Below are 27,953 nucleotides of genomic sequence, written 5' to 3'. Positions count from 1 at the left end.
CTAGGTGATATTATTTCTATTTCACAAATAAAGAAATCCAGTAATTGAGAAGTTAGTTCACTTGCCCAAGATCATACATCTAGTAAAAGTGTTACTGCAATTAAATGCATCCTTTGACTCAAAAATTTCATTTCCAGGCATTTATTTTTTCAGACCTACTGGTACACTTTGGCATTTATAATATATGTACAAGATTGGTTCTTCACTGAAGCATTGTTTATAAAAGAAAAGATGAGAAATAACAAATATTTACTAGCAGGGGTCAGGATAAATAAATTCTAGAACATCCACATAATTAAATATCATGTAGACTATAAAAGGCCAATAAATAGGATGAACTCCAAGATATGTTATCATATTTAAAAAGCCACATGCAGAAATTATTTTATCATATTACCACATACATAGGACAAAAGAATTAGAAAGTGCATTTATACTTGCTTTATATCTGCAAAGAAGCCAGGAAGGCTGACAGAAGTGACTAACAATGTGCTTGAGGCATGAGCAGAGCGGGCTATGGAGGTGGGAAGGAAATAACACCCGATTAATTTTTTTTAAATTTAAGAATTCTCAACCATGTGACTATATTACCTATTCAGATAAATTGTTCTTGCTTTTTTTTTTTTTAAGCCACGAATAATACCGATTAGTTACGTTAGAGATCAAGAGAAAATATCTCATGGGACGAATGAAATGCTGAAGTTGCTAATACTGTGTAAATGAGTAGAGGTAGCTAGGGGTAAACCTCTAGGGACACATTATACCTGGATTCAAAAAAGGAGGTACAGAAACAAAGACTCTGAGTTCCTTTTATCCTGACTGTTGAAACGCATATGTATAATTTCCTCTTCCAATATAAGAAAATGTTAGATGACCCAAAAGAAGTGTTGAGAATACTCATGAATTGAAAAAGATATTTCTACACTAATATATTTAATGTACGTTAAATAGTGATGCATTCATATGTGCAATCTTAAATATGTATAAATAAGCTAATAAAAATACTACAACTAAAAATCGGAGGTTGGATAAAGCTTTCACCTTTTGACATAGAATCGTCTATGGAAAACTTGTATCAGGGAAGCCTTGTATTTATACTTTTATGTATGACAGGTTATTATCACACCTATCACCTTTCTTGTCATCTATATTATGCATATGGCCCTTTCATTCCCTCATTTACAGAATACTCATAATATGTACAAGATTTTTCTGTTGCAAGAATCTGCCACAGGTTTTTTTTACTGTTAAGATTTTATCTTAAGTGCATTTCCTTGATGTCTCTTGTCTACTTGCTAACTAATTTTAGATTAAAAGCTTCTAGAACAGAATCTGGGTTAGTTTGTATATTTTGAAAATATCTCTTACCCTTTCCCCAGACACACTGTTTATGAGAATGACTGATACATCAGGAGAAAAATACTGGGTCTCCTAAACTCATTTCCAACCCTCTTTTTGACTGAGATAAAGAAGGCGAGTCAATTTCATCTAATAAATATAGTCACCCTACCTTATCCAAGAGTCCTTATCCCTTCCTTATCTATGAGTTCAACCAATGAAGGACTGAAAATACTTAAGAAAAAAAATGGGATCCATATTAAATATGCACAGACATTTCTTTGCCACTACTTCCTAAGCAATATAGTATAACCACTATTCACATAACATTTACATTATATTAGAAATTATAAGTATCTTAGAGATGATTTAAAATACATGGGAGGAGACTTTAGGTTATTAGAAAATGCTATGCTGTTTTATATAATGAACCTGAGCATCTGCAAATTTTGGTATCTTCAGGGTCCTTGAACCAATCCCCATGGACACTAAGGACAATTATTAAAAATGCCATTGTGTTTTGAGAGAATATATGAGGTAACCAATAATGCTCTCCAACAAGAATGGCAAGCAGACTTTATCAAACATGCAAATGCTAATCAATCAGCATCAGTCATCTGAAGAATATGGATAAATATTTTTGAGGATTTTTCTGGGCTGTTATAAAATGCCATGATGGATCAGTGGTTTCTGCTATGGGTAAAAGGGCAGCAGGCTATTCAAAGGAGTTGGGGTGGACTGTAATTTTCAAATACAGTTAACCGCACAATTTTTGGAGCCCTGCTTTAGTAATTCCTACAAGTGCAATGCTGAGCCAGTAACTATTTCTCTGTGCCTCAAGTATCACATTTATAAAATAAAAATAATAGTGCTTATACTCCATTATATTTTATAAGATGTAAATGACCCAATACATTTAGATTCAAATTTTTCTTGCCACATAATAATTACTTAGAAATGTTAGCTATTATTATTCGTTTTAGCATGATTTGTTGACCTAGTTAGAATACAGCTCTTATGATAATTTCTTGAGGGAGTACTTTGGACCAGTTTTGTCCTGAGTGCTACCCAATTCATAAACCTTTTCCTACTCAATTAAACTATTTAATTTAAAGTAATAATAATTCCTTGAAAGAAGAAAAACAGGATTTCCACCTTCTGAGGTCATTATAAGTCTACATGTTCCAAAGTATTTTCAAGTTGTAATTTCCAATTTATTATGAATTCCAGGTTTTTCTCTTTTGGGGGATTGGAGGGACAAAAGAAGAAAGCATCAAATACTTAAAATTTTCTTTTTTGTTTTGATTTTAGTAGGAGGTAATTATCCCTTGTCTTCAATTCTTCTGGTCCCTCTACTTCAAACCACCCATCAAAGGAAAAGAAAGTATTTACAAGTGATCAGGGAAAACAAGGTTAATGTATAGTTCTAGGTTTGCTATTTAATTAGCTACATAACCAGGCAATGCACTTAATGTTTCTTCTGAAAATCTCTACTACCACCCACTAAGTTTGAGCCAGTATCACGTCCTTCCCATTGCACTGGTCTCTGAACTCGACTTTGTTTCTCATGCAAGAAACTCACTGAGCATTTGAAAACAAGTATCAGCTCTTCCTTTTCCCTTTCTGAACAACTTGGTCCAAACACAATTCAGGGGTGCAGAGCAAGGCTGGTGTCCATGCTAGTGAAGAAGGAAGACAAAGTTGTAATGGCCTAAAGCAGGAAGCAAAGCAATGACAAAGGAGGCAGTACCTACAGAAAGGGCCCCGGGTAGGGAGCAACAGCTCAAGCCAGGTGAGGAGGGCACTGCATGGGGGAGGCAGCGACACCTTACTAGAGTAGTAAGGTGGAGGCTCTCAGTCCAGGGTGAAAAAGCCCAAGTAGAATGAAGAGTGTCTCTACTTAGGAAAGGAGACCACACAGGACACATTCTGGGGGAATGATGAGATAAGCAGATACATAAAGGAAAACGGAAGCCTACTTCTCAATCAGGAAGGGAACTACAAACGGAAAAGAAATCTAGAATGAATCCTAATAACTGGATTAAAATAGAAAGCATTGGTGCAAACTCCCTTTTTAAATAGATACCCAGTCCCCGTATCCATGGAGTTCTATGACCTTGAATTCAACCAAGCACAGATCAAAAATATTTGTAAAGGAAAAATGTTATCTGTCATGAATATGTGCAGACATTTTTATTGTTGTTGACATTTTTATTGTGATTATTCCTCAAACAATACAGTATAACAACTAGTTACATATTATTTATATTGTATTAGGTATTATAAGTACTCTAGAGATGATTCAAATGATACAGGAGGATGTCTGTAGGTTATATTAAAATATTATGCCATTTTATAGTAGGAGCTTGAGCATTTGCAGATTTGGGTAACCAAGGAGGATCCTGGAACCAATGCCCTCAAGACACAAGGGATAAGTGTACGTAAACAGAAAAACAAACATAGATATAACAATAGGGAAGCAATGACTACATGTACAGATAGTTCTTGGCTCTGTGTACTCAGGTCTTGGATAGTGATATCTCAATAGCAGTGAACACGTCTATGCCAAGATATTATATTCTAAATGTGATGTTGTCACTGAAAGGAACCAAGGCTCATTAGACAATGGTTGATCTCAAGGCTAATACAGGTAAAATACGAGAGCCCATGATATTTAATTGCATCAGAAGCAAAGAAGGGTTCAAAATTCTGAAAAATGTCAAAGGTCCTAGAAGCCAAAATGAAGATGGTCCCACCGCGCACACTGGGGGTACAATTCATGTATGCAGATAATTAATTATAATAATGAACTAAATTCTATTTACTGAGTGAAATAAGAAAGCACAAATATACACAAACACACAAATACATTGGAAGCTTCAAAGTATACGGAACAGTTGTCTGGTCTCGAAGTTCCCCACAGAAACTTTGCTAACACCGAAAGAAAGGAATGATTTTATGACAGAGAAGTTTGGCAGACATCACCTTGATCAGTGATCAAAGAGCACCATCAAAGAGACACCATCATTCCTGGGGCAATTACACACCATGGTCTATCTTAACCGGAATCAATGAAAAGATTCCAGCATTGCTTAACAGATATCCCAGTCAAAGATTGACAATTTAAATCTAATCACGGAGGAAATATCAAACAAATGAAAACTGGTGGCACTGTAGAAAATACGCCACCTCTAATCTTCAAAGTTGTAATGTTCCTGAAAATCAAGGAAAGACAAAGGAACTGGTCTAGACTGAAGTAGACATCTAACTAAAAGCAGTCGAGAACATTATAGAATCCTGGCAAAAGCTGATTGGAATCTGAGTATTAGATTGAGAAATAGATTGATGGTAACTTTCTGATGTTAATGACTGTACTATGGCTACAGAGAAGAATGTCCTTATTCATGGAGAAATGCACACTATTCGGGAGTCACGAGCATACGGTTTAAAACCATCGCCAGTGATTCAAGGAAAAAAAAAATCTTTGAGCTGTACTTGAAATCTGTCACTTCAAGAAGAAATTTAAAAGCATATAACATCAAATCGTAACTTTCCTTATTTGAAGCTGCTTAGGCACTTTCCACTGCAACCAGCACCAAACCAAAGGCTTACATGTCCTTCCCCTGCTTAACCCCTCTGTCTATATTCTAGCCTCACAGGACATAACCAGGTTCCTGGTACAGGTGGTGCTCATTCTTGTTTCTTTCATGGATCCTTCATCTTTTCCAGAACTGCTCCAGAATCTGCATCAGCTGCCCATTATGGTCACTGGCTCTCCTTTCAATGTCACCACCTACAGAGGCCTTCTCTGATCACTTTAGCTAAAGTTCTCCTCCCCTCCTGGTACTCTCCATCACCTTGTCCTGTTTTATCTTCTTTGTAGCACTAGTCACTATCTAAAATTATATTTGTTTAGTATTTTTTCTGCCCATTTTCAGTCTCTTCCCACTGGACTGTGAGCTCTGTAGTGATAGGGGTTTAATCAGTCATGCTCACTATGGCTTCCCTCCACCCAGTGCTTGGACATTAAAGGAACCAACAACTATTCACTGATTGACCGCTAGACTTTAATTTCTCATCTATAAAAATAGGCCTAAGTTACTATATACCTCATAGGATTGCTTACTGGAGGGTAATAGGCAAATGATCAGCACACTCCTGGCAAAAGTTAAAGGATGTTAAATGTGGTCACAGAAGGAAAGCACTAGTTTGAGCCTAGAATTACTTTGAAAGTTGAATGGTAATATGATTGACGCATTTTCCCCCTACTAAATTGACTCCCCAAATGGCAAAGACTCAATAGAGAGAGACAGCTGAGACTTCAAGGCCGAGAAATCTACAATTAATCAAAATGTACTTAATGTAGTGATATTATACTATGCTAACAAAAAAACTAAATAAGACTAGTGGTTCTATTCTTCACAGAATTACAATGTTTTTTTTTATTTCTCAATACTATTTAAACTGTTCATACTTTAAAATTATGTTTTAGGTTGCCATTATGTATTGTCTAATATTTTACATTTTCATACATGAACATACTAAAATTATCAGTAACACAAGTTCTAGATTGAAAAACATCTTCGAAAAACTTTCTTCAAGCATTATTCCCGTAAGTTCATGGACTAAGTATAATTAATGTCTGATTAAGGTCACAAGTTAAATAAAAGTGATTCAGAGGGCTGGTGATATGGCTCAAGTGGTAATGCGCTCGCCTGGCATGCACGGGGCACTGGGTTCGATCCTCAGCACCATATAAAAAATAAAATAAAGATGTTGTGTCCACCGAAAACTGAAAGATAAATATTAAAAAATTCTCTCTCTCCCTTTCTTTTCTCTTAAAAAAAAAAAAAAAAAAGCGAATCAGAGCCCTCTTCAAGTTTCTGGCTTCCAATGTGTTCTTGCTCTAAACATAATCAAATATCTATCGAGTGGCCAGGCAGGGCCCAGTGTGAAAAAGATATGTAAGACACACCCTCAGGACACATTTCTTACTAACAAAATGTTTGAATTAGAAAGAAATTGAATCTGTTTTGATTTCTACATAGGACAGCTGTTGAGTCTATAATACTCACGGGGGGCAAATCCCACAAAGCAAACCATAAATCCAAAGGACACAAGAAGTAGCATTTCTTGAAATCCAGAGAAGAATGACTGGAATTTTAAACTACTCCTTTTACTTAATCTCTGTGTTTCTTGTTCTTTTACAGTGAAGACAATAAAGAAAAAATAATAAAGTTTCTAGGGAAAGACACAGAGCTTACAATCTTTCTTGGAATATTATCTACAACAGTGTTATAAGGCCTCTCTCCACAGTCATTGCTCCTCTTCTCTCTTCTTCCATGCTTTCCAACCATAACACACAGGCTATATTCAAGACCATAAGGTGATGTGGTCTTTTTCTTAATGCATACCTTAATCAGCAGAACCTTCTCTAAGCAGACTGCATGAGTTAAATTGTGAAAGGAGTACAATCACCCCCAAATATCTGCTCACTAGTTTTCTGGGTAACAGTTGCAGGAGCCATTCAGCCCCCAGGTCTATGTTCACAACAGACAAGTCGTGTTTGTGGATTCCAAAAGAAATAACCAAAATTTCATTTTATTTTTTGTCACAAATATGCATAAAAATGAGTTTGTCTTTGAGATAATTTGGAATTCTTTTACCTCTAATTCTTACTTATTGTTTCTGACTTGTTCCATATTAGATTTCGAATGCCTTCCAAAATTATACTCTACTGGTTTAAAAACAATAAGTAGAAAAGGACATGAGTACAAAGAGAAAATAAGAGTAGAGAAAGCCAGTGGTATGAAGACCACAAAGGATACAGCTGACAGGCAGATCTGAACCAGAATGGATATGAGGAGTGGCTACAACGTGGGATTGGATTGGGTGTCAAACCTAGATATGAACAAGGTGAGAACCCAACCCACTACTCAGGAGAGACGAAACTCTCTTGCTGGTGTTGAGATGTAAACAAGACCTTCCTCATGAGTCCTCATAATGGAAAAGTATGAAGCCTTCAGTGCTGCTGATGCTTTTCATAAATGGATCTATGGTTCTCCTTAAAATGTCCTTCATTGTATATCAATGATATAATATCATGCATAATCCAGCTTAAATAATTCCACAGGAGTCCAAAACACAATGTTTTGATAGTCTGTCAGATATATTAAGGATCTATTTAATGGCCTAGAGAAAGGAGAGGAGTAAGTGGGGTGGACACCATTCATCTCAAGGAAATTGCTCCCTCCCTTCTTTTCTCCTTCTATTCCTTCTGCTCTCCTTTCCTTCTTTTCCTTCTTCCCTCCCTCTTACCCTGTCTTGTTTTCCTTTTCCTAAAACAATATGAAGTTCTAAAACAGAGGACTTCAGCTACCACTTTCCAAATTTTGATCTGGAGGAAGAAAATGCACAACATATACTCCAAAGAAAGTTTCTCTTAAGATGGGTTAAAAATTGCTTGTGACCTAACTCTGGTGAAACACAGTGGGCTGAGAGTTTGAATATGCTGGTTTAACAACACTCTAGAAAGATATTACCCACCTCTTTTGTAGCTGAGGAAACGAAAGTAGACTTTAACTTGCCCAAAACTACAAAGGTAGTATTGAACTTTCTGACTCATACTGCTGTGGTTGAAGTCATGCAAAATCCTGTAATTGGAATTAAGACCTTACATTAAATACCTTTTTCAAGGACTGCTCTACTTGGAAATGCCCTAGAAGAAAAAACAACAGACAAATAGAAAAAGCCAAAATACTGAAATTCCAGCTAGAGATTCCTGGCTCAACAGATTCTTGCTTTTTGGATAGACAGGGCTTTTTCACTATTTTATCAAGCACTTATTAACTTTTTTTAAAATTAAATTTTTAAAAATTTATATGACTAGGAACACATGGATTATCCCCATCATACAAGTCCTGAAAGCCTGAATGACAGGCTACTGAGAGAAGGTACAGATGGGGAAAAATTCTAGCACTCCCTGGTACTTTCCCCTGGGGAAATAAGGCTGCTAAGTCTTCTTGATTACAGAATCACTCATCCACCCAGCCTGCATTCCCATCCAGCTGTGTGCATGTGGATCCAACATGCTAGTACACTTTGGGGGTGGGGGGATTTGTTTTTTTGTTTTGTTTTAAATCCAGAATCTATCATCCACTCCCCTTCTTACTTTCTGAAGTTAAAGTTGTTTGTTTGTTTGTTTGTTTTTAGGTATCTGAAACTTGGGGTGTATTATAGCTAACCTCAGTCAATTCTAATGGTCACATTATCACTCCAAGGACTGACTTGATCATGACTTTTCATAATCCTGACCCGAGACCTGAAAAAAAGCTTGCAGCCTGCTCCCTAGGTTAACCTGATGAGATAAAATAGACAAGAAAAAAGTCTCCTCTCCTAACAGAGGAAATGTCATATTCTTCACTGCCATATGAGCATATGTATGTTTACATGCATACATGGCCATGTATGTGTGTGAGACACATACACATGCATATAGATTTTAAAAAATGAGAAGAAAACAGACCATATTAGAAAATGAGGCATATAGAAAAACATAACTTCATAAAAAGGTCAGGGAAGAGAACTGAGCCAGCAAATATCTAAGAGGAGATAACCTATACTTCCTACCATGGTAAAGCTTCCTATATCAATATTATTCTTTTTTAAACTTCCTAGACTTAGAAAGAAAGCAATCTTGTTCTGCACAGCATTTAGTATACTACCAAGATCATTTGAAAATTAATAACCACCATCTGAGGCTGAGAGTAAAACAGTAGTTCAAAAATAGCAAATCACACAGAGAGAGCAAGGACCAGCCTGAATAAATGTAGTATCTGTTTGCATCTACTGAATGTGGCTATATGCAAATCTACATTATAATGATCTTATGAAAATGCATTTTTTGCTCACATAAATATACTTCTAAACAGCTATGGCATTATATCTAGATCCAAATTTCAGAGTCTATGCACATATTGCTAAATGTCAAATGTATTCATATTCATTTATATTTGAATGCTGCTTTGAGTAGGAAACTATAAATCATCCATTCAAAAATAAAAATAAAAATAAAATGGATATGCAGCATTATTTAGCACCACAGATGAACCTTATTTATTTTACAGTTAAGTAGTGAAGTGAATAAGCATTTTCAAACAGAAGCTCTGACTGGAAACCTACAACCAAACTGCAAAACCCTCAAGTTCCTCCAAATATCTCAATTTTCCTCATAATCTCAGTTGTTGTTATACCTTTATTGCAAGTGAGAAATTCTCTTGTTTTCAATGAACAACATCTATGTCACTGACTATCTTTTTCTTTACTAGTTTATCATTACATAATACAACTTTTGAAATCTCTGGAAATATTTTATCTATATTCATGCCAATTATTCTGCATTAATTTTTTTTACAAATGCTTTATAAATAGATAAGTAAGATACTGAATGACCCTAATTAGATTTGTTTAATTCACCTTACTGGCCCAATTACTTGCCAGTAGTCAAAGCTATATAAATTTCCTTTCCTTCTCATCAGCCTCTCCTCTGATTCTTCCATTACTGTGAGCTGCTTAATGGTGGAATATGCCTACAAGTCTACAACTTCTTTCTTCTCTCTTTTCTCTTCCTTTACTGACCTCAACTAATCTCACAACTCTAAATACTATCCATTCCTAACAACATCCAAATGTACCTCTCTAGCTGGATCCTGCCCCCAACCCATGGGTTTTACATATAATCCCTACTTAAAGTCTCCATCTGGGTATCTGGTAGGCACATCAATTTTACACATCCAAATCTCCATGTTTATCACCATACAACAATATACTAAAGATTTTAGTTAATTATTTATTCTGTTTGGTTTTTGTTCCATATCAAAAGGATCTACTTTCTTGAAAACTGTTACCCAAGGCTAGAAAGGTGATTCTTATGCTAGGCATTCAAAATATGTTCTAAAATTTTTGTTGAAAACTTCTACATTAAATGTCATATTATGATGACATGAAGTTGCATCTCCAAATTTTTTCTTCCTTTCTTATTCTATAGTTCAGTTTAGAGCAGCCACTATTTGCCATCTTCCTAGCTAGAAATGTCAGTCACTAGTGCTGCCTCTCATTCTCTAAGAGACAGAAGTTGATATCTTACACCTACTCCTCTCTCAAACTTATCTCACATGTACCCTGTTCTCCATACACCAATTTTTTTGCCCCAATTTAACATGCTTTCTGAGCTTCTACTACTTTTAATAATATCCATTCTCCTAAAATATCTTCTCCCCTCTTCAATTAACAATTCTTAATCATCTTACAAGACTCATCTAAATACCAGTTTTATATAGTCATCAAAATACAGCAGCTCACAACTACTGAGTGCTTATTATAATTCAAGCAATTTACTTGCATTCTATCACATAATCCTTAAAAAAGCTTATTACAAAGGAACTGATAACTTGCCCAAATGGTACATGATAATAAAAAAGGCTAAAAGTAAGGAAACTTTTCTTGGGTCACAGAGTTAATAAGTAGATAATCCAGGACTAATCCTAGGTCCATCTAAATCTAAAGCCTAAATAAAACTATAAATAGCTGAACTGACCTTCAAATAAGTATTTTAAATGTCTTGACTGAGTATAGGTCATTTGGAAATCATTAATTTTATGTTATGAGATAAGAACTATAAACCACAAACTGTAAGAAGCAGATACTTCTAGCCAGGTAAAGAATTAAGGAACTCATTACTGAACATTATTTTTGTAAAAGAACACGTAACATCTGTGCTCAGATTTGTGTGATGAGTAAAAGTAACCATAATACCATTATTGCTCATTTATGGAATATGCAGAGTTGCAGGCAAGAAAAAAAGACCAGAGCCTTGTATTTGAATACCATGAAACCCACATAAAGGTCACCTGAAACATCCAACATAACCTCTGGAATGTTATGTCACTACTATCATTCTACCCAATAATTATAGCCTTCCTAATCTTTGTCCCTCTGGGTAGAGCTTCATTTCACTTTTCCATTTGGACTTGCTTTACTGGCTTTGCACACAGCATCACACCCAAAGGTTACACTGATGGAGCCTCTGAAGGCAGCCCTGGCAGGTCTCCATAGAAATGGCCTCAGGGTTGTCTCCAAAGTGGTCCTGTCTGAGTTGCCATGGTAAACAACCAAGCAGATTGCTATATTCAGTTCTCTGCCAGGGTCGCCATGGTGACTGCAAAGGACTGCTCCTTAGAAGGACCTCACAAGGGCAGGTTTCCATGGTGACCCTATCCTGCATATTTCTAAGCAACTTCCCTTTGGTTGTTCTGTGACCATTCATGGCAGGTTCATTTTTAGATTAACTCTGGAAGGTTTCTCCCAAAGAAACCATCATATCACAGAGGGATTTGGAAGTGAGGAGGCTTGTAAACAAATTAACTATTTGAAAATGTAAATGGTGACATTCACAAATCATGAAATCAGTCTCTGTATGTTTTAGGAAGGATCTGTTTTTATGGGTAACAAAAAGTAATTGTAATGATTCTGTTAAATGTGTCTGCTTCAAATCCTTAATGAATTAAAAGTATCTTATAGAATATAAAGCAGAGAATCAAGTTTCAAACTTCCATTCTTACAAAATTTAGCAGCTACATATTGAACACCTCTACCTTAACTGTCATGTTATCATGACAATAGCTATTAAGATATTAAATACAGTGGACATAACAGGCACACACAAAGTAATACAGAGTTATCAGTAGGCTATAATGAGACACCAAGGAAAATTTATCTAGCAAAAAAAAAAAAAACCTCTTTGCAAGTCAAATGAAAAAAAATACATGTATTTTTTTTGTTTTGTTTTAATTGAGTGGGGAAATCCTATCTATATGTGGACCTAAGCTATTTTTCCTGTGCTTTTCTTGTTGGAATAATCCCAACTTATTTTCCTTTCATTTAAAAACTATGAACACAAGCCATTTTGAATAGGTGATTGGTTTTTAAATCATGTTATTATTCTTCTGAAATTTTACAATACTTTCCCTAGTATTTAGTTAGTAGGAAATTTTTATTTAAACACTGATTTCAAATTCTTTTAAGATTTTTAACAAATAAATAAAATCTAAAAAGTTTAAAACATTCATTTTCCTTCTAGCTGATTAAATTAAAAAAAAAAAACGACACATACTTATATAAGTTTCCTCTTGGATGAAAAAAGTTAATCATTATTAAGGTCCCTCTTTTCTCATCTTAAGGTAAAATAAATGTGATTTTTTTTCCTCAAGTACTACTTCCTCCAGTGGTCGGTTATCTGCTTCTCTCTATCACAGATTCCTCTGTCTCACTCTGTCTATAGCTGCCCACCATTTCCCACTCAACATTCCACTCAGCAGAATAGAATCTCACTTTAGAAAACATAAGCAAGAAACAAGAGTATAATTCATAGTCATATTTTAGTGAAGTCTCAATGCTTTGCACAAAGCTGGTTTTGCCGAAACATCCTACTTCAAGCCTTCGGTATGTTCTCCTGCACCACAGGAGTCACTGCAATTTTCATTTCTTCACTAAGGGCCTAGCAAGTGATCACTACATGTCAGGCAGTGATCTAGGAGCAGGGAACACTTCAATGAACAAATCAACGATTGCTCTGCTAAGGTGTTTAGATCAGAGAGAGAAAGAGAAATGTAAAGAAAATCAATGAGGAAATCATATATTATAAAGTGATTAAAGTTACGGGGAAAATTAAGGCAGGAAGGATGAAAATCTCTGAGCAGGTCAGGGTGACAGAGGCTACAATAATACAGGTGAATGAAGGGGTGTAGGGTTTAAGGACTCCCCACTCACCTAATGTAAGCATACGTAATGCTAACCTAAATCCTTAAGAAAAATGTAAAAAGCATCCTTCAGAGAGCTAACAGAAGTTAAGTAGACTGACAGATAACTCTTGCACCTCTACACTTGCTATATAAGAAGCAGCAGGATCTGAGGCAGCCAAGAGACACCAACACCTCCAGTCCTACACATATGTCTCAAGGGTGATGTGGAGTTTGGCAAATTTCTCCACTCCCCATGTCTCTTCCTCAACTTCAAATTGAAAATCAAATCCAATCTGATAGTGTTACTCTGAAAAATATGCACAAATAGTAAGACATAAACATTAAATGCTGTGGGTAAAACAAAGTTATGTTTGGAGTTTGCTTTAAAATACTTCAGTAAAAAATAAATTAAATAAAATAAAAATGGGAAAAGAACATATGAAAAGTTGGTTTAAAACACTGAGAATTAATGATGCTCTGTGATGGATATGAGAACTCATTATATTATTCAATCTCATTTTATACTTGAAAAAACCTCCAAATCAAAGAATTTTGAGGAAGAGATTAAATTTGGAAAAAAGCTTCCTTTGTAAAGATTTTTATAATAACTAGAAAAAAGTATATAGCAACATTAACTTGTTTTGAATAACAACCTTTATAAAACAAAAAGGGAAATGTGAATTTATTTACTGAATACCTCCTAACCTAGAATAAAGATGGGTACTTTTCACCCCTTTTTCTAACACATAATGTCCTTCTTAAAACATTAACTTCATACTTCCTTCAGAGTATGAGTCAAAATTAGTCAGAAAGGCAGAAAAGCATCCTTGTTAAGCTTGATGACTCACAGGTACTTACTGTATAACAATGTTGGAAGATATTTTAGTACATTTGTTGAATACTTAGAAACAATCATGTAATGAAGTCATACATCACAAATAAAAATTTAGACAATGAATTCCACATGAGTATATCAAGAAATTTAAAAACATACCAGATCAGGATCTCCCTTTTTATAGGTCAAAGCTTCAACTTTGGAATCGAGTTCTGCTTGTATTTGGTCTCTTCTCTTCATAACACCCTTCATATTGAAACATAAGGACACAAATAACTTGTACTTGGCTTTAATAATCTTTTTACAACAATAGTAGACAATTCAGAAAATAAGTAGCCCTCAGGAATTTATTCCCCATGCCAACATTCATTTGAGGATATAATACATTTAAAAATTGTTTTCTTTAATGTTTAAAGTCTCAAGTACAAGCAAATATTTAAGAAAATTATTTTATTATAATTCTTTTATTAGTTTTCCCAATATACAATCTACAAATTTAAGTATGATATGTATGTCTAACATTTGATGAAGAACTCTTCAAAAAGAGCAAATATAAAAAAAAAAAAAATTAGTGGATATACCAAGTATAGCTGGGAGTCACATGGACCATTCACCTGGAAATACTTAGAACCAATGGAAGCCTCTTTTATGACCCCAAAGGGGCAGTTAACAAGACAGAAAATCACAGTGGGAATCAGAAAACTGAAGGGTAATTCCTATCATAAGCATTTCATTGTAGCTCAAAGTGTATAAATATTCACTCATTAATAAAACTTCTGATGAGAAACCATAGCCTCTATGTTGATAGGTCCATCTTGTCTTCTTGAAACACAATTCCATGTTTCAGTATTTTTACTTAAGTGTTTAAGAGACCATTAATGTCAAGAAACTCCTTTCTGTAATCAAAATGACCTATACCATAACTTAATTCCGTATATTTAAAGTCTGTTTCTATGCAATACTGGGCTTCCTATATACAGATATGTTGTAAGACGTTGCTTCATAAGAGAACTAGTGAAAAAATATTAATAACTTTAATCATTTTATCAAGGCATTACTATTCATTATGTAAGCTCAGAGTTAAAGAAACATTTCAACATAAAACAGAATCAGAAATGCAAAATAAATGATACTGATTACATCATTGTTGTCTATACTATGATTCAACTAATTGAGGACCTATACAATAACTCTTTCTAGTTACTATTATGATTTTGTACACCTTTAATAAAATAAGATTTCACTTGCATAATTCCCGTCTTAACATAGTATAGGAGAGAAAGACTAATTAAGGGAAGTGAATATACAAATCAGTTCTCTCTTCAGAGCCATAAAAGGAATGATCAATAATGAAGTAAAAGCAGATGTGGCCAAGAAAATTGACTCAGAGAAGCAGGAGACTCCTCAGCAGGGAAGCATCAGAGGCCTTTGGGAAGCCAGGTTTGTTTATAGAAAGAGCCCAGTAAAGTCAGATAACAGCAGAAGCCTGGAATGCCCATGCAATAGCTAATCACTTTCTCAAAGGAAGCCTAAATATGATAACAGGGAAAAGCAATTTCATGTTGAAAGGCTAAAATACCTTCTCTGATCAAGACAGAGTCAAAGCTAAAAGTCCTAGCAAAGCTAAGAGTCCTAGCAATCAAAGGTACACAACACCAGAAACCAGACATGGTTCCAATAATAAATGGCAGAAGGGATGATATCTGAATATAAGAGGACTCCTTCCTCTACCATCACCCTAAAAGTCAGAGACCAGACAGTGCCAGTTTGATTGCCAAGTACCTTAGGCACAGTATAATACTAGATGAAAAAACATAGCTTCGCACAGAACATTTAAATTCCAAATATCTAGTAAAATTAACTTGAATCAAGGAGGTAAAATGCAAAACTTAGATATAATAGGAATAAAATCTTTTACAAATAGTAGAAGAAAACCATTTTAACTTGAAAGATTTTTTTAGAAGCAACCAGAGGCAGTAGAAAACATCAAGATCCTATTCACATACTTTCTATAGAATAGTGCTGAATCATGTTAAAATGAATGTAACCAACTCTCATGAAAAGAAATCCCCAAAACACTGAAAATTTTTTAAAGTAAAATTTTAAAAAGGTTAGGAAAAAAATCATTTTTCTTAGTGAATCTTAGTTGGAGATGTTTTGAATTTCTTAATCTTCTAAATGGCTAGTGTTGCTATTGAGTAGTCCTGTCTTCAAAAAGTTCTTCCATTCATCTATTCATATTCACAGTGAACAGATACTTATTAGCAGAATCTACATGCAAGACAGGAAAAAAAAAGTAGTGAAGAACAGAAACAGAAATTGCCATATAGAGAGCTTAGAATCAGGTAAGGGACTGGGGTGAAACTATAATTAGGTGTTCTTACCATTAACATTTCACTATAAAGCACATATTCATGTACGACAGGAAGCAAGACCTCAGAAAGTCCAGACATGCGCTTTTCAGTGGCTTTGCAACATTTGTCAATGCAGCTGGCAACACCTCTCAAAGTATCAACCAGATCTTCTTCTGAAGCCGACCACAGAATATGAATTGGGCCATATTCTTTCATTTCATCAAAATAGTCTAAAAAATAACATAATTCTTGAATTTACATTTTCAAAGTCTCTATATCAGAAATAGTGTGGAAGGACTTGATTTCCTTCATTGTCCACATGTTCTGACATATGAATATAAAAGGGATATTGTCTTTCACTGAATTGACCAACCATCCCAGTATGCCCATGTTGGTTTCTGAAAGACTACTAAGTATAGTCAATATCAGCATCTTTTTTACCGTCAAAAGTGTCCTGCTTAGAAAATAAATTATATGATCCTCATATATGCTTTTCATGAACTTTGCCTACCAACCACCACATCTGAGTGCCTCATAAGCAACAGGTTCTAAACAAAACTTGTCTTGAAGTTCTCTATATCGAATTATCTTACTTCTCATCATAATTCACTGAAATCTATTATATTGGTCAAAATTAAACTACTGGGACTTCAAAAGTTTGTATAATCAAGTAAAATTAAGAAAGTTAAATTTTAAAATAATGGAACTGCTAGTTGTTACCTAATGAAAATATAAGAATTAATGTCCTCTAAAAATTTTCCTCATCCTGCTCTCCTGAGTTTAGGGCTATCTTTATGTTAGTGACCACACTAAACTAGTACTTCTAGAAAATTTTCTGCATTTCTTTTCTCAATTTGTGTCTATGTCAATGTGTGTCATTAAATGGGTAAATATTTCTCTACACAGAGCTTCCATAAAATTGCATAGCACTCAAATCACATCTATATGCAAACATTTAATGAGCTGCACTGTAATACGCTGTCAATACATCCATTTCCCAACTATAATATCAGCTCAAGGATACATAACATCTTAATTCCTCCTTTAATCTCCAGCACAGAGAAGCAATACAGCGTATGGCCAATATGATTCAGCTGAATAAAGAGGGAAACACAAATATATCAAAAGAAAACATTGAGTACAAAAAAAAAAAAAGCTCAAAGAGAAACCACCACGAGTTATGGTTACAAAATTCTTGATAATATCAGTGTGAATGAATCACCCTACAGATTAGATGCCCAAATCTACAAAAGAAATTGTTTCATTATTGTGCATGGAACCTTTATGAATAGGCTTCACATTCCAAAGACCAATAAACTCCTCAAATTTGGGACTGTAACACTCCTAAAAAAGGGAGTTCAGATTTATAAATCTATCAAAATCTAACCTTCTCTCTAAACATTTCAAAAACACTGGAGTCCTATCAAAGATTTTAAAACTATTTCCTGGCACTAGCAAATACAAAATATATTGATATCCCATAAAGCTCTTAACTGTCAATAAGTTTCCTGAGGTTTCTTTGAATTTCTATTCAATCTAACTGTGCATCCAGCATCTGCTTAACTGAATTGGAATCACAGAGCCTAGTTAAAAGAATTATTAGCTTTTTGAGATTTAAAAAAAAAAATGGCACATAGGAAAAACAAGAACAAACCAATGGATTTTTATTAACATGCATTCAGTCACCACAACAATCTCATCAAATGTCAATACATCGAAAGAACAAAGGGCAAAGTACATTTAGCTATATAAGAACTTTTTCTGTATTTCTTTTAACAGCCAATCAAATCATCTTCTCCTGCCAGTATTATGGATTGAATCCAAGGGCACTTTACCACTAAGTTTCATCTACAGGCCTTTTATTTTTTATTTTGAGACACTACTGCCAAGCTGCTGAGGCTGGCCTTGAACTTGCTATCCTCCTTTCTCAGTTTTCGAAGCTGCTGAGATTACAGGCTTACACTATTGTGCCCAGTTTCTCCAACCAATTTTGGATAAAGCAAATTTTCCGGCCACTATTCCACTCCTATACTCAGTCATTTATTTTCAAACACTGAGAAAATTTTAATTAACTGAGCATGCACTTTTGTGCTGGGTACTACCTAGACATTAGATACTAAAAAATAAATATTTTCCCTGCTTATCCTAATAGATATAAAAACTTAATGATAGACACAGACAATTAATAAATAAGCCTTTAATATAAGGACTTTTGTTTATCTGTAAGCTGTTTGTCATCTCTAAAAATCAACTTAATGTTAGGAAGTACGTTTGCTGGGTTGGTCATTTATTTTTAATGTAGATAAACTCAGTTAGAAAATAGAAAAAAATCATTCTGGAATTACAGAAGATCATCATATATTCAAGCCTAATTTATAAAATAAAAAAAGTAGAAAATAGGAAAAGAAACAGTGATAGAAAAAAAGGAAAAAAAGACCTATTTTCCATTATATAACTCTTTAAAAGATACTTAGATAGGCCTAATATATAATATTAATAACCATCATCAAAAAAGTAACTAAGTGTGGGGCTGGGGATGTGGCTCAAGCAGTAGTCCGCTTGCCTGGCATGCATGCGCGGCGCTGGGTTCGATCCTCAGCACCACATACAAATAAAGATGTTATGTCTGACGAAAACTAAAAAATAAATATTAAAAAATTCTCTCTCTCTCTCTCTCTCTCTCTAAAAAAAGTAACTAAGTGTGAAAATACTTTATATACAGAGATATGAAAAATTGTGTTCTATATGTGTCATAAGAATTGTGATGCATTCCACTATCATATATTTAAAAAACAAAAGCAATTAAAAATAAAAGTAACTAAAAAATATAAGGGAACTAAAAACACCTATTATTTGAAACATCACTTCTTTGATTTTAAGGTATGGTCCATGATGAATATTTGGTGCCAACTGCAGACAACCACACCCAAAATCTTAAGCTTAGTGCTCATTTTACCACTATGATGTATAATTGGGAATGGAATGGCCAGGGATTGATAAAGCAAATGGGGACTTGCCATGAGTACCTCCAAAATCATTTAGGAACTAGAATTTTCCCTACATTGCTGTGCATAAGCCACACTTTGAAGGTGACAACAATATCTAATCTAATAATATTATCCTACGACATCAGCAAATGTGAAGATCCAAAAGAAAGTAAACAACTTTGAAGTCACAATGCAGTGATTCTACATACCCCTTTCTTCCTTGTAAATCCTCTGAGATATTTTATCTATTAAATTAATTTTCTGACTAAATATTTCAATAAAGTTATTCATTTCCATGAATTCCTCTGGGCGGTTTTTAACTCCTCTCATGGAGGATGCGACAGCTCTGACTGTTTGGCCCATTCTGCTCAGCAATCCAGGCCCTTGCTTCTTATGAGAAGAAAGTTCCTAGAACAAACAAAAAAAAAAACTGGAGAAACAAGTAACAACATTCCAAGACTCAATAATAAAGAAAACTCAATAAGCAGAATGAGATAAAGATGATAAAACTCTTTCTTACACATCTTTTTTTTTTAAACGTTACTCTGAAGCAGATGAGTTTTATTATGGTACACTTTTTCCTCTAAGTTTTAGTCCCCTAGATAATAGATAATATTCCTTTTCTAAAAACTCATGTGAAACAGGTGTATAGTCTTTCTTCAAAGCATAAATCTTTAAAGGAACAAAATGTAACAGGGAACAGTGCTCAAGAAGATACCAGAGAAGAAAACAGGATGATATGATATGACATTTGTGTTTTATAATACATACTTAATAGAAAAATGATTGAGAGAAGATTTCTCAGGACCTACATTACTCTCTGGAAAAAAAAATTAGAAAAAATCCTTGGGGCTGGGGATGTGGCTCAAGTGGTACCTCGCTCGCCTGGCATGCGTGCGGCCCGGGTTCGATCCTCAGCACCACATACCAACAAAGATGTTGTGTCCACCGAGAACTAAAAAATAAATATTAAAAATTCTCTCTCTCTCTCTCTCTCTCTCTCTCTCTCTCTCTCTCTCTCTCTCTCTCTCCTCTCTCACTCTCTTAAAAAAATCCTTAATTCTTTTGGTATAATAAGAGCTAACATTTATTGAGATTAATATGTTCTTAGGCACTATACTCATATTTGTATACATTAACTCACAATACACCTACAAAGTAGGTTCTATTTTTGTCTTTTTACAGAAGATAACAGAAACATAGAAAGTGTCATTAAGTTACTCAACATTTCAGAGCAATGAAGTGGTACAGAAGGATTGGAAGACTGGGGATTGGACCACAGAGGCATCACTGTTAAGCTGACCAACCTACTTTGCCTCTGTAAAGTCCCCAGAACAGTTTGTAAACAGATACTACCTAAAATAGCTCTTCATCCAACTGAAATGGGTAAGTTGTGACACTACGTCCACTGGCTGGTTCTCTGTACAGAAAGATTTTCAATAAGATATGTAACTATCTATTTCAGAGTTAACCTAGCAGGGACAGCAACAAACTTGCAATACAGAAGAAATGCTATAAAGCTATTATAGTACACTTAAATGCATTCCTTCAGAAATACGGCATATTTGAAAAGAACAACAAAAAAGAGGACAAGGATTCTTATGATGGCTGTAGCATTTGTTGAAACACAGATTTCTAAAGATCAAAATACATGAAGAGTAACACAGATGAAATAAATCCATAAATAATAATACTGACTATATAATTCACACATTAAAAACTATCTATTATGTACCAAAATAATGAATAACATTATCCATCTTTGTCCAGGTTTTCTTAAAGTCTTACAGAAAACTACACATATATATAAACTTGTTTGTTTTCAAGTCAGTATGATTTTGTGTACAAATAATAACAGGTGTCATCATTGACCCGGTGATACATTCATCCAGAGGTGCTACAGCACCATTTGATACAGTAAGTCATTAGAGACAGCCCAAATTACAACTGGAAGGCTGTTATTCCAACTGTTGCCTGTAGAGGATATTTCTAAGGGCTTCCATAGCTTGCAGTCAGGCCACACATTTATTACACCTAAGTTGCAATGGGCTTCCAGAGAGCAGAATTTTCAAGATAGAGATGAATCACTTTTTAGCTTCTAGTACTTTGGCAGCAACTGAGAGATAGAAAACTAAACATTGATTAATAATTGTTTAATTATTTTTCCTATTGTCCTATCATCTTTCTTGTTGAGAGCTTCATAGAAAATAAAACAAAATACACATAGGATTTCTGTATTAAAAATTAGGTTACCCTCCCAAGTAGTAGTTGAAATAAAAGAGAGTGTTTATCTATGAATTTAATAATAATTTTATCCGAACTTGAAAAGTCCTAACCCATTATTGCTCAAAATAGTGTCAAAAAATACATTCCTATATATTCAGTATTAACTATATGTACAATGAACACATTGACATTTGAAAATAAGGCCAACAAACAAATGAAATAACAGTGAGTTCATTTAAGGAAGATACAAGATCCCTGCAATGTTCACATGTAGATTAGACACAGGGTTATACTTCATTCAAGTATATCCCTCAAGTGATTTTAAGAAACTCCATCTCAATTCAAGGATACTAGTGCTGAATATATAAAGGTAAACAAGAGAAAGCATTCAAATACCAAATGCTTATATATGAGTAGAAATCAAAATTTTTACCCAAGCTTGTGCAGTGAGAAAAATCTTGAAGTCTTCATTAAATGTTAAAGTTGGATGATCAGCAATTCTATTCAAAAATTTATGCAATGCTTTCCTGCGGGTCTCAATGAAGTCATCGTTAAATCGGTCCACCATTCCTTTCACTATGAACTTTTCTGGCAATGGCTGAGACCAAAAAAAAGGAAAAGCAAAAACAAAAGCAATCTGAGAATTTGTGGCAAAGGTTTATAAGGAATTCTGTATATATATTTTTTTCTTTTTTGAAAGATTAGTTCAATATCTGATTCTTATAAAAATAATTTTTAAAAATTCCAATGCTAAAACCAAAACATGCAAAATAATAGTTTCTTTTAAATCTATACTCAGATTCAAAACTTTAGAAATAAATGTTTCTAAGATAAATAAATTGCAATGAATGTAAAGATCTGGTGTTAGGTTCTAAGCATTCTAAAAGACTCAAGAAAAAAATAGTAGCATGAAAAAACTTGCAAACTTACTGGAATAATCAGAGTGGGGTGTACTTCTTCAAGTTTCCCCTTCAACCAAAGGAAATCTTGATAACGTCTCCTAACTTCAAATTCACTGGAGTCAAATTCCCCACGAGACGTCTGAACAAAGTAGGAGAAAATAACAGCACATGCAAGAGAAGCCAGGAGACATTTGCCTAATGTGATTTCAGACATTCTGAAATAAATGGGTCTCTAAGAAAAATTAACAAATCCTAATTATTCAGTGTTTGTCAGTCTGTATTTTTTTAAGTCATCTATTCATGTAGCAGATGAAATAAAGCAAACTTTCCGGTATTTCCAAAAAGAAAGCAAACATCATGCTTAAATTTAAAGTCCAAACTGAAAAATCTGTCTTACAACAACCATCTGTCTTCCACAAGATTTTAACTACTATTATCTTTGGCATGACTTTCTCGCTTAAGAAGAAAGTGTGTTGTGAATTTAGGTTTCAAATATATTTCTTTTTTCAAGATGATTATAATTCAGAATTTGAGGAAAGTCCTATTTTTGTAATTTGGAAAATAACCTGAATATAACTGAGAAAAATGTTTTCTTGGAATTTGTTCAAATGAATTGCTTTGCTAAAATTTGCTTTTAGTATATAAAAATTCTAACATTTTACAGAGTGATTTTTACCACTGTTTTAAGAAAATGTAATTAATGGGTATTTGCAATGAAAAGAAAATCTTTCTGTCATTTCTCAAGGAGTTTTATTTTGAATCACATGCCTGAACTCCTGAAAATTAAGCAAATACATTAAAAGATCTGTTCCCAGTAAACCAAAAATCTATGCCAACACATATGACAAGAGGAACATGAGTCCAGTTTTAACCTCACATCCACTGCTTGAATTCCAGGCCAAAACAAAAACTGTGACTTCCAAAGGCATACTCACCTTTTATAAGAAAACAGTCACTTTCACTGATACCTTATTTAACTAAATTTTACATGTTAAAAATTAAATGCAGTAAATACTTAGGTTGAAATTTTCTGGAGGAGTAAACATGAAATAACATATTTCACATATATTACACTCTCTCTAGAAATATTAGTCACCCACTCAGATGATCCAATTGTAGATATAGCAGTTTAATAAGATGCAATTTTAATTGTTATAAAATAAACTCCGTGAAAGCTATGCTTTCCAAAGATTATTCTTTTAAAATGAATCTTTAGAATATCATACACTATATCTTGGTAAAATACTCCCTTTTTTTAAAAAGAGGGGGTAAATGAGATGCAGAAGTCTAAGAAATTAAATGTTCAAGAAACCCTAAAAAATCTTAACTATTTTGCAAAATGGTGGAAAATATAAAAATGGTAAAAATAGGAAAACTAAATCTAGTAGAAACACTCTTTAACAGTGTATACATACTAGTTGGTATGTGTGCATACATATGCAAATACACATACATGCAAACATACATACGCACACAAACATAGTCCAGAGTCACTCATTAAGAAACAATGAGAATGAGCACCTTTCTGTGCCAGGTGTATGCATACAGGTTCATTAAATTACCATAAATAACAATAAATGCACTCTAAAAATGGGCAGTCAAAATAAGATTAAGTTGTGCTTAAGAGTTTCCAACTCTTTACTCAACATAAAACAATTTGGTATAAATTCCAACAAGCAGAAGATGGAAAAATCAAGTTAAATAATTGGTTGATTCTGTCTTCATCACTTTGTCATTGACTTGAATTCTCTAACAAAATACAATAACAGAGGAAGAAAAGAGAGCAAGTATCAAGAAGAGTATGATTTTTCTTACTAATTTAAGACATAATTACACTCCAGAAGGGAATATGACAAGACAAACAGCTCATATCAATATTGTTAAATTGGTACACACTGTTATACTCTTAACTCATGGCTAATTTTTTATGGCTGACCCGTTATTCCTGAGTGAGTTTTTAGCTCAGAAATATGAAATTTAGTACCAATATTCTCACGTAGCTGATACCCAAATTGCATCCATTCAACTAACACTGACCTTTGGTCAAGTGTCAACAGTTATTCTAAGCTCTGAAAATTTAGAAAACTGTTTTTGAGATTAAATGATCCTAACAATCAATGCAACCCATCAATAATATAATTTAACCTCTCTGTATACTGTAGACTTTTCTAGGTTTTTCTTCATGATAAGGATGTGGGAGAAAGTCAATTGTTGATATTCTTAGTCCTTCCTTCTACAAGTTCTAAGAGAAAGCAATCTCTAGATTTTCCAAAAGAGCAAGTATTCCTTGAAAGCAGTCACCTCAAATATGCTATATGAGAGAAGAAGAGGTAATTTCCCATAAGAACTAATGCCAAGGTCGTGGGTATCCTGGTGCTCATTATGAACAGTAAGTTCATAAGCATTCCTAAGCAGGAGATTATCAGTGCACATATATGCATATTTACATGTGCATTTATCCTTTTTACCTTAGAGTCTATGAATGTAAGTACTTATAAAATTAAAACTTCCTCAGGGAAGCTATCTCTAATGCTTATTAGATGGGGGTACTCAATACACATATCTTGTATTTTTCCTTCATAACACAACTTTTAATTAAATAAGTATCTAATTATTTAATATTACACCCTTGCCCCCATCTATCTTTCTGATTGAAAGATCCATGGAAGACAAAGGCTCTTTCTGCCAGGTCTGTCCTGAGCATTGATGTAGTCTTTTTAAAAAAAAAAAATTACTTTTTAGTTGTAGGTAGATACAATATCTTTTTTATTTCATTTCTTATGTGGTGCTGAGGATTAAACCCAGTGCCTCACATGAGCTAGGTGAGCGCTCTACCACTGAGCCACAACTCCAGCCCCTGATGTAGTCTTAATATACAAATTCAGTAACTTGGGACACAATTGGCTCTCAAAAAACTTTATTAAATAAATTATTAAATAAATAAATAAGTAAAAAACAAAGAAGAGATTATTTGATAACATAACATATCCATTAGACATTTATCATTTGTATCTATAAAGTATGTTTTAGTGTATTATATTAAGATGCTGGTAAAAGTAAGAGGAAATAAAGAAATTTAGTTTGTAATAGTTACAATGAAAAGTTGTCATATCCATATACAGATACACAAAAATGTAATAGAAAAAAATGTATATTATGAAAGTAAACTGAGTTTAATTCCAGCTCAGCTAATTACTATGATGTATAATCTTTGGCAAATTACTGAGTTTTGGTGCCCTTATGAATGAAATGAAGGTAAATCATAATATCTAAGACCTAGAACTGTTACAAATTTAAATAAGTTAACATTTAGAAAGTGGTTTGAGTGTCGTTTGACACAAGTAGTCACAATTCCTATTAATACTATTATTAATACTATTATTAGTATTAGTATTAATACTAAAGCAGTCCATTTAAAGCGTGATACAAATATTAATAACTCATTGTATGCCTATGATCATAATGAAATCCACTAGAGAGCTTATGAAGAGCATCTTTCCAAGAGATGTGAATGATAGGAAAACAATTGTTTCACAAATTCTCTGCTTGGAAGGATGATGACAACCAAAGCTTATAAGAGTAGTAACCAGAGAACCCTGCCTCTACTCCTGGCAGTATTCCTATATTAACATATTTGATTTTCATAAAGACCCCATGAAATAATTAGAACTCTGACCCTATTAACAAATGAGGATACTAATAAATAGAGGTTAACTGAATTGTCCAAGACACATAATAAGGAAGGGGAGAAATCAAGATTTAATTCCAGCATATCTTGTTCTATCACCTCTTGATATTAACTAAGATATTGTAAACTCATTCACTCATTCACCAAAAAATTTAATTGCTTACTTACTATGACCTAAAAATTGTGTTTGCAATTACTAACCACTTTAGATGTAGTCAACACCCTTGAGAAGCTTACAGACTCAAGTTTGTATTAGGAGATAGGATCATTAGGAATGCAGTTCAGAATATGTTCAGCTAAAAAAAGAGATGAATCTTTTATATTTATGAACCACACAACTCCAGGGTGAGGCTTTATAAACAAGATATTTAACTTATAAACAGAATTATCAAAGATTTCTCTAAATAAAGTACTTAATAAAATTCAGATTATACTATTTGGTTGAGGTAAACTGTCTTTTTGCAGAGGATAAAGGAGTCTTGGGTTTTGAATCTACTTCTGCCTTTGCATTATTAAAGAAGTAATGGTAATATATATATATATATATATATAATGGTAATATATAAAGTGGCCATCTTCTCCTGAAAAACAACAGTATTACATTTTGTAATCTTTAGAAGAATTGTAAATACAAAATATTATGTCATGGGCTGGGGATGTGGCTCAAGCGGTAGCGCGCTCGCCTGGCATGCGTGCGACCCAGGTTCGATCCTCAGCACCACATACCAACAAAGATGTTGTGTCCGCCGAGAACTAAAAAATAAATATTAAAAATTCTCTCTCCCTCCTCTCTCACTCTCTCTCTCCTCTCTCACTCTCTCTTTAAAAAAAAAAAATATTATGTCATGTTTTTAACCATTTACTATCTGCATTAGAAACCTTTGGCTTTTCTTTTCCAAAGGCATTTATTTATTTTTTACAGTAAAAATCTAAATGCTTTTATTCTAATAGTTATAACTAAATTCATTACTAGTTATTAAGTCAATTCAAATTTTAAACTTCAAACAGAACAAGTAAATGGCAGATAAGATACAACGTCTTACCCAAAATGATTGACAAGTAAAAGTCAATTTGAATAATATTCTGCATATTAAGAGATATAATGACCAAGAAGCACTTCCAAAATATTCAAAGAGAGCAGTGATGTGCAAGAAAATGTTCATTCAATGTTTACCTTAGTTATAATCCTGTAAGTAATAAAAGTTTCAATTGTAGTAACATGGCTTTCAGGTGCATCAACTGTAATGAAGAGATCCTTTAAATCTGTCTCATCTTCAAACTTGATTTGGTTTATCATCGATAGAGGGGATGTTGGCATCATCGGACTGAAGGAGTTCATGTCCATCAATGAAGCATCCTAAGGAACAGAATATACAAAAATGAATACCAAAAAAAATAGTTAAAACTCTCTATTTCTTAGATATAGCCAATATTACCCAAATATGTTAAGAACAAAAAGACTATTGAAGATCTGATTGCACATGGTATGTTAAACACTTACTTTTACTTCTGCACCCTATAAACTCCCACCCAAACCAAAAGATAAGAACAAATAAAAGGCACACACCCTTAAGGATCCCTAAGGTTTAAATGTTTGTGTTTCCTCCAAAATTCAAGTAGAAATTTAATGATAAATGCAATGGTATTAAAAGGTAGGGTCTTCCCAAGGTGATCAAATCACAACCAAGAAGACTTCATAAATGGCAGTGGTGATCTTATAATGGGCAGAAACTAGCCATTTTTTGCCCTTCTGCTTTCCACCATGTGAGGACACAGCAACAAGGCTCCATCTTGAAACCAGAGAGCAGCCCTCACCAGACACCAA

At 33.9% G+C, this 27,953-nt stretch overlaps 1 protein-coding gene across 1 annotated transcript in view; it reads right to left on the bottom strand.

Annotated features, from left to right (window-relative positions):
- The window catches only part of Snx7 (sorting nexin 7), an 82,036-nt gene that overhangs the window by 34,800 nt on the left and 19,283 nt on the right, over nt 1–27,953 (bottom strand). Inside the window, exons 2-7 of the mRNA XM_026401393.2 lie at nt 27,303–27,485; nt 22,469–22,579; nt 21,972–22,136; nt 19,522–19,720; nt 16,356–16,555; nt 14,131–14,217 (exon numbers count right to left, since the gene is read on the bottom strand). Coding sequence (XP_026257178.2) covers nt 14,131–14,217; nt 16,356–16,555; nt 19,522–19,720; nt 21,972–22,136; nt 22,469–22,579; nt 27,303–27,485 — 945 coding nt within the window. The remainder of the gene's footprint in view (nt 1–14,130; nt 14,218–16,355; nt 16,556–19,521; nt 19,721–21,971; nt 22,137–22,468; nt 22,580–27,302; nt 27,486–27,953) is intronic.

The sequence above is a fragment of the Urocitellus parryii genome, chromosome 11 (genome assembly GCF_045843805.1).
Source record: "Urocitellus parryii isolate mUroPar1 chromosome 11, mUroPar1.hap1, whole genome shotgun sequence".
Taxonomy (NCBI): Eukaryota; Metazoa; Chordata; class Mammalia; order Rodentia; family Sciuridae; genus Urocitellus; species Urocitellus parryii.
The sequence above is the reverse complement of the archived record's forward strand: the minus strand, read 5'-3'. Positions and strand labels throughout refer to the sequence as shown.